We start from the raw sequence: 8,272 nt of genomic DNA, 5'->3' as shown, positions 1-8,272 counted from the left end.
TTCTCTCCCCGCCAGAAAGACCAGTCGAAAAGCTGATTCTTATCACAGCCCTCCTCTACTCAGAAGCCTACCATGTCTCCCTGTTGCCCTTAGTAGAGAAGCCAAACTCCTTTCGATGAACTGTAACCTACTCAGATTTCCCATGGAAATCGTTAAAATTGTAACCTTCTACATCCTTCCTTCCCCTGCTAGCTTTCCTTTTGTTCACAGCACTTATTTAACCTCACAACATACTGTATGACGGACTTACGTTCGGTAAGTATTAATTATATCAGCTGCTTATATATTTCAATGCTGTGTACCTCGCGCTTAGAAGCATAGCGTAGGAGTTTGGACCATTAAGTATGGAGTTGGATTACAGGGGTTGGAACGCTACTGATTGCAAACCTTGTAATCTTCGCCAAGTTGCTGAACCTCTCTATGCTTGACTTTCATCACTTTACAAATAAAGACAAGAATAGCAGCTAAATTAAAGTTACTTACACCAGTTCCTAATCAGTACATGCCAGCTATCACCTCTGTATCCAGGTACCTGCCGGAGAGAAGGCTTCAGCAAATGTTTGCCAAAGGGATTTCTTCCTGCTTGTTTCCAAGCTGTACAACCCCTCACCAGCTGCTCTCAGTCACATCCATACTGTGCAAAACTGTACTCTCAGTGATAACATTTCTTATAGCAACGCTGATCAAGTTTCTTCTTGTTTTCTCCTATACTTTGAGGTCCTCACTCCCCCTGATAAACATTAATCTGGGTAGGGGCTCTGCTTGAGCTCAGCAGGGTTACGTATTGATGTAAGGAGATATAGCCTGTACCTGGGACAAATGCAAACGACCTTAAGCATCACACAACAGCAATGCCATATAAATAAATACATGAATACTGCATAGTTATGAGTGCTACATAGACAAATGAAGCCAGGAGGGACATCAATAGTGTCAGTGGGAGTAGAGAACTTGCAGTGTAAATGCGGTAGTCCACATTTAAGCTCATTGAGAAGGCAAGACCTGAGCCATGACTTGAAGGAGATGTGGAAGTGGAAATGTGTGGCGATCTAGGGGAAAGATATTTCGAGTAAAACGGATAGCAAGTGCTAAGGTCCAGGTGCAAGAGTGTGCTTGGTATTTTAAGGAAGAACAAGAAGGCCAGTAGCCATAGTGACATGAGACCACAGAGGCCTAGAGGAAAGGGACATGCAGATCATGGGAAATGCCCCAGACCATGGGAAATCCAGCATGGTAAAGACTTAGGATTTTACTCTGAGTGAAGTCAAACCAGTGGAGGGTTCTGAGTGAATGAGTGGCACGATCTGCTTTATGGTTTTAAAGTCACTCAGTGGTAGCTGTGTGAAGGGCAAAGGTAGACACAGGGAGACTATTAAAATACGGCTTACTCTTCTTTGTGCAAGCGGATGCCAGAATTTCCAACAACATCCAGAGCTGCCTTTCCTGTTGCTTCTACTAAGGAAGAGGTTGGAATAGGCTAGGAATATGATACACATTAAAGCTCCTCTTCACCTTGACCTCTCCGTCTCACTCTTCCTTTCCTTAAAGGTTCTGATTAAAGCAGCATTCTCAGGACCGAGTACTCTCAAAAGTGAATGGGTTAAGATTCAGCTCCGCCCCTCTTTTCCTATTCAGTTCTTCCTGTGCCTGCTTCCCGCTGCTAAAAAGGAAACAATCTTATCTGTTACTGCTTACTGCTATGCTGCTGTACCATCCAGCAGGTAAAGTTCCCTAAAATTCCCAGCAAAAATTTGGGAACTTTTAATTAAATCATAGAAAATTCACCTTTTTTCTTCTGGGACCTGAAAATATTTTACAGAAGAATTAGTGTTTTGTTTCTCCCCAGTTAAACATTTTCTAGCAGTAGAAGCCATGCAAATAGAACTCTCCACCTGCTTCTTTCTGTGCCTTTTGCCGCTCAGCTTTAGTGCCACCAGAAGATACTACCTGGGTGCAGTGGAACTGTCCTGGGACTATATGCAAAGTGAGCTGCTCAGCGCACTGCACGTGGACGCAAGGTAAAGGCACGTTCTGTAGGGTCCTGTTGGGATTGTGAGCAGGTGACTGCTTGGACGCAGGTGCAGGCTTCAGGCTAGGATGGTTGTGATGGTGGTTAAGCACTGAAAAAGCACTGAGAAAGGTAAGGTGTTCGTGCTTATGGCCAATCTGGTTCACAGATCTCAACTATTTATTGATGCTTTTATGTTTTGTCCATTGCTTCTCTCAGTCACATGCTGCCACTTTGGAAACTAGACAAGGACCCTAAGAGAAAACAAAACTTTCCTCAGCCTGCCTCCATGCTTCCCTAAAGAGAGGCAGAACAATGAGATCCCATCAGTATTATGTACAACTTTAGTGTGTAGTTCTGTATACATGTGGTGTGGTTTGGGTACCTTTGCCCAGTTTCAGTTTAAGAAGAGTATTAGCCCTGAGTTCAGAAGCTTTTCATCTTTTTGGGTCCCAGTGCATTTTGGGAGACTAGTATTAAGTGATGTTTTCAATATTATCTACGATCATCAATTTATTTGGATTTTTCTGCCTCTTCTTCAGTCAAATTTGGTTATATATTTTTCTCTGCAAAGCAATCTAGATTTTTCTGGATTTAAGAATCCATTGGTATCAAGTCATATACTAGTCTTCTGATGTTGTTCAGCTATTCTGTGTCTGTAGTGATATTTCCTTTTTCGTTCTTATAATGTGTATGTCCTCTTTCACTCTCTTACAATAATGTTTCTAGGAAGTTTCTCAATTTTGTTAATCTTGTCAGGAAACGTCTTTTGTTTCTATCAATTTCTGCTTTTTCTTTCATTAATTCATTCCATCTTCCTGATTTCCTTTGGTTCATTTTGCTGATCTAATTTTGCTTATTGAATTGAATGCTGAAATCATTTATTTTAAATTTTGTTTTGTTTTCTTTAAATGTATATTATACAGATCTATCCCCAGTACATATATGATGGCAATATTAGTATTAAATACGATCATGTCATACATGACAGTCTTTTTTTGTTCTTTCTGTTTGGCTCCCCATCTGCCTTCGACATTAGCCCCCTTCTTGCTTATCCCCAAACAAATAACCCTAGTATGGTTATATATCCTGATGCACACACACACACATATATGCACATAAAGGTTTTCTTGGTCATTGCTTGTTTTACAAAAATGGGATATTACACACACGTTTCTCTCTCATTAGCACCTAGCGGAATTTTGTCTAAGTCAGTTAGCATAGCTTCAGTTCACTTTTATTTTTATTTTAGGGAGGGACAGGAGGGGAGCGGAGAGGAGGGAGAAGCTCTCAAGCAGGCTCCATGCCTAGTGTCCACCCTGAGATGGCCTGAGCCTAAATCAAGAGTTGATCACTCAACTGAGCCACTGAGCTAGGCGCCCCAATTCATTGATTTTAATGGCTACATAAGATTCTGTATCAGTTCCGCTTTTTGGTCATTGTATGCTGTATCATTACGTACTGGTGCTTTATTCCTATGGGACAGATTCTCAAGAGGGATGTCACTGGAATGAAGGGAATATTTTCTATTTGGTTTTAATTGCCAGAAAGGCAAGAGCTCTTCAAACATTTCTGCTATCAATGTATGCGAGTACCCTTCTTCCTGCTCCCATGTCAATAACTTTTATCTTGTTCTATTTTTTGCCAGCTTAGTTATAGAGTGATACTGCATCACCACTTTAATTGCATTCCTTTTATTTCTTAGGTGAACGTCTTTTCAAATGCCTGTTGGCTATTGCATTTATATTTTGAGATTTGACTATTCATAGGTATTGCCCATTTTTCTTTGCGCTCTTTCATTTTTTTTATTACAAAACCCTTTTATTATCACAAATGTTAACTATTTGTTATACTGCATTAACATACTAATGTATAGTGTGATTCCCCCCAAGACCTATTGTCTACTGACTTTAGTAACTTTCACTAAAGTTTTAAAAAAATTTTATAGTCGAATGTATCTATCTTTTCTTTCATATCTTCAGAGTGGCCAGTGTTGGCTAAAAATGTTTTCCACATATCAGTGTTGTATGTGTATTTCCCAGATTTTCTTGCAAGATTTTTATTGTTTTGCTTCTTTCATTTGTCATCAATTCATCTGATAATTATTTTTGTATATGGTATAGAAATGGGATCTGGGTCGTTTAATTTCTGTCTAGATCAGTAGCCTATGGCAATGGTACCATTTATGAAATAATACATCTTTTACTACTGATTTGAATAAACCCATTCATCATATAAAATTTTCATGCGTACTACTGTGTATTTTTGGATGCATTATGTTTCTTCATTGAACTGCTTTTGTCTTGTTGTGTCAGTACCATACTGATTTGATTACAATGGGTCTATTTTATCTTCTGTTATGTGGTAAGTGAAATCAGTCCTCACTGCTCTTTTTTTTTTTTTAACCTTTCTTAGCATTTCTTTTTTTTCCCCCTAAGAATTTTATTTGTTCATTTGAGAGAGAGCATGTGCACAAAAGCTGGGGGGTGGAGGGAAGGCTGAAGGAGGGGGGAGAAGCAGACTCCCTGCTGAGCAGAAATCCCGATGTGGGGCTCGACCCCAGGACCCTGGGAACATGACCTGAACCAAAGGCAGAGGCTTAACCCACTGAGCCACCCAGGCGCCCCTAAGTTTTACTTTTAATGTGTTGATTGACAGATGGATTATGTTTATAGATTTCCTGACACTGAATACCCTTACATTCTTGGACTACAATCTATACTACAATTTGGTTATTGCTGAGTTCTATGTGCTAGTTTCTTTGAATGCTGTATGCCTTCATATCATCCTTTGGCAGCTCAGCTGGTAGAGCAGAGGACAGTCGAAGTATAAACACTGTGTGCCTTTGTTATGTGAGATCGATCTATAGCTCTACTTTTTACTATTACTAGATTTTGGTATTAAAGTTTTACCGCTTGTATCAAATGAATCATTGAGTGCTCCATCTTTTTCTTTTATAGCTCAAATGACATTAGAATTGCCTATTGTTTAAAAGATAAAGCTCATTTATGAGTCTGTTTGCTCCAGGTGACATTTGCAATATTTTTAATAATCTCTTCAGGTTCTTCTGTGAAAATTACACAAATCAAGTTTCAACTTTTTTTGAAGTCAGTTTTAATAATTTTATATCTGTACAGGTAATCACTTTATTTTTTCAATTCTGTTGCCACATTATCTAAGATGTGTGCCCTTTCTTTTTCTTAAATTCCTGTATATTTGGTATTTATTTTTTATCCACAAACAGGTTTGCAAGGGATTTGTCTATTTTGTTGTTGGTGATGCTCTTTTCAAACAATGAGTTTCTAAGTTTCTTTGTTTTGCCCAGTTTTTTTTTAAGGTTTATTTATTTATTTGAGAGCACAAGCAGGAGGGGCAGAAGGAGAGGGAGAGAGAATCTGCAGCAGACTCAGTGCTGATCGCTGAGCCCAACATGGGACTTGATCTCACAACCCTAAGCTTATGACCCAAGCTGAAACTAAGAGTTGGACACTCAACCAACTGTGCCACACTGTGCCACCCACCCCAGTTATTTTTTAATGTTTATTTTTAGGTTTTATCTTTGTCAATGATCTCTTAGTTTCTTTTGGCTTACTGTGCTGCATTTTTTTCTTTTTTTAAAGATTTTATTTATTTATTTGATAAAGAGAGATCACAAGTAGGCAGAGAGGCAGGCAGAGAGAGAGGAGGAAACAGGCTCCCCACAGAGTGGAGAGCCCGATGCGGGGCTCGATCCCAGGACCCTGAGATCATGACCTGAGCCGAAGGCAGCGGCTTAACCCACTGAGCCACCCAGGCGCCCCATTTTTTTCTAATACCTTAGGAAAAGTGATGTAATTTTTCCTTTGGCCTTGGTTTTTAATAGTGAAGGCATTTAAAGTTGTACCTTTTTCTCAGAGAACAATGTTTGCATGTCACACAGGTTATGATACGAAGTTTTCATTATTTACAGTAGTTTATAATATTGTCTTGGGTTTCATTTAGAAACATAATTTTTTTTCTTTATTTTTCTGAAGTTTTTATTTAAATCCCAGTTACTAACAGTTCAGTTAGGGTTACTTCATTTTAGGTGTACAGTACAGTGATGCAACACTTCATTCAACACCTGGTGCTCGGCCTTAATCTCCTCAACCCTAACCCATGTTCCTCTCCTCTGGTAAACATCAGTTTGTTCTCTTAAGAGTCTGTTTTGTGGTTTATCTCTCTTCTTCTTTGCTTGTTTTGTTTTTTAAATTCCACATATGAGTGAAGTCATATGGTACTTCTCTTTCTCTGACTGACTTAGCATCATACTCTCTGGCTCCGTTCATGCCATTGCAAATGGCAAGAGTTCATTCTTTTTGATGGCTCAGTAATGTATATATATGTACACCCCACATCTTATCAGTCAGTGACTCTTGGGCTGTTTCAAATCTGGCTACTGTAGATAATGCTGCTATAAACATTGGGGTGCATGTATCCTTTTGAGTTAGTCTTTTTGTATTTGGGTAAATAACTAGTAGTGTGGTTGCTGGGTTGTACATTGGTTCTGTGTTTAACTTTTTGAGGACCCTCTGTACTGTTTTCTAGAGTGGCTGCACCAGTTTGCATTCCCACCAACAGGGTAATACATTGAATTTTCAAGTTTTGCTTCCTTTTCTGTTTTTTTCCACCTGTGTCTTGTGTTGTTGAGTTTAGCTATGCTGACTAGTGTGAGGTGGGATCTCATTGTTTTGATCTGCATCTTCCTGATGATCAGTGGTGTTGAGCATCTTTTCATGTGTCTCTTGGACATCTGGATTTCTTCTTTGGAGAAATGTCTGCTCATGTCTTCTGCCCATTTTTTAATTGAATGATTCATTCTTTGGGTGTTGAGTTTTATAAGTTCTAACTTTTACTAACCTTTTATCAGCTATGTTATTTGCAATTATCTTCTATTTGGTAGGTTGCCTTTTAGTAGTGTTCCATGATTCATTGTTTGCTTATAATACCCATTGCTCATTGCAACACGTGCCTTCAATAGCCATCACCGGGCTATCCCATCCACCCACCCCTCTCCCCTCTGAAACCCTCAGATTGTTTCCTGGAGTATGGAGTCCATAGTCTCTTACAATCATCTTGCCCTCTGATTCCCCCCCCCACTTCAGTTTTCCCTTCCTTCCCCTAATGTCCTCCATGCTATAGACATTTTTAACAATGTTTGTTCTTCCAATCCATGAGCATGGAGTTTTGTTTTTGGTTGGTTTTTGTTGTTGTTGTTGTTGTTGTTTTACATCTCTTTGTGTCCTCTTCAGTTTCTTTCATCTGTATTTTATAGTTTTCACAGTACAGGTCTTTCAACTTCTTTGGTTAAGTTTATTCCTAGGTATCTTATTATTTTTATCTTATTATTATCTTCTTTTCATCTTATTATTTTTGGTACTTATAATTTTGATTGTAAATGGAATTGATTCCTTAATTTCTCTTTCTGCTGTTTTATTATCGTTGTATAGAAGTGCAACAGATTTCTGCATGTTGTATATCCTGCAACTTTACTAAATTTGTGTCTCAGTTCTAGTAGGTTTTTTGGTGGACTCTTTCAGGCTTTCTACATAGAGTAGCATGTCATCTACAAATAGTTGAAGTTTGATTTCTTCCTTGTGGATTTGGATGCTTTTTATTTCTTTGTGTTGTCAAATTGCTGTGTATAGGACCTCCAGTACTATGTTGAACAAAAGTGGTGAGACTGGACATCCCTGTTATGCTCCCTGAACTTAGGAGGAAAACTCTGTTTTTCCCCATCGAGGATGTTGTTAGCTGTGGGTTTTTCATAGGTGGCCTTTATTATGTTGAGGCATGTTCCCTCTAAACGTACTTTGTTGAGGGTTTTTATCATGAATAGATGTTGTACTTTGTCAGATGCTTTTTTTGCATCTACTGAAATGATCATATGATTCTTGTCCTTTCTTGTATTAATGTGTATCACATTGATTGATTGAATATTGAACCACCCTTGCAACCTAGGAATAAATCCCACTCAGTCATGGTGAATGATTATTTTAATGTACTGTTGGATTTGGTTGGCTGGTATTTTACTGAGAATTTTTGCATCCATGTTCATTGGGGTTGTTGGCCTGTTGCTCTCTTTTTTAGCGGGGTCTTTATCTCATTTGGGAACAGGGTAATAGATTGAATTTGCAAGTTTTGCTTCCTTTTCCATTTTTTGGAATAGTTTGAGAAGAATAGGTATTAACTCTTCTTTAAATGTTTGGTACAATTCTCCTGGGAAGCCATCTGGTCCTGGAGTTT

At 38.7% G+C, this 8,272-nt stretch overlaps 1 protein-coding gene and 1 long non-coding RNA gene across 6 annotated transcripts in view; one reads left to right on the top strand and one right to left on the bottom strand.

Moving 5' to 3' along the window:
• Positions 1-8,272, bottom strand: part of LOC131820885 (uncharacterized) — a 211,335-nt gene that overhangs the window by 22,285 nt on the left and 180,778 nt on the right. The gene's annotated exons all lie outside the window — the stretch shown is intronic.
• F8 (coagulation factor VIII) overlaps positions 1,662-8,272 on the top strand; it is a 111,116-nt gene continuing 104,505 nt past the window's right edge. For 3 of the 5 annotated variants that reach the window (XM_059156716.1, XM_059156715.1, XM_059156714.1), the window contains exon 1: positions 1,674-2,018. In XM_059156716.1, the coding sequence (XP_059012699.1) occupies positions 1,873-2,018 (146 nt within the window). In that variant the 5' untranslated portion in view covers positions 1,674-1,872. Of the gene's footprint in view, positions 2,019-8,272 lie in introns of all 5 variants that reach the window. The other 2 variants (XR_009349817.1, XM_059156717.1) reach the window with 1 other exon arrangement.

The sequence above is a fragment of the Mustela lutreola genome, chromosome X, assembly GCF_030435805.1.
Source record: "Mustela lutreola isolate mMusLut2 chromosome X, mMusLut2.pri, whole genome shotgun sequence".
NCBI classification, from domain to species: Eukaryota; Metazoa; Chordata; class Mammalia; order Carnivora; family Mustelidae; genus Mustela; species Mustela lutreola.
The sequence above is the reverse complement of the archived record's forward strand: the minus strand, read 5'-3'. Positions and strand labels throughout refer to the sequence as shown.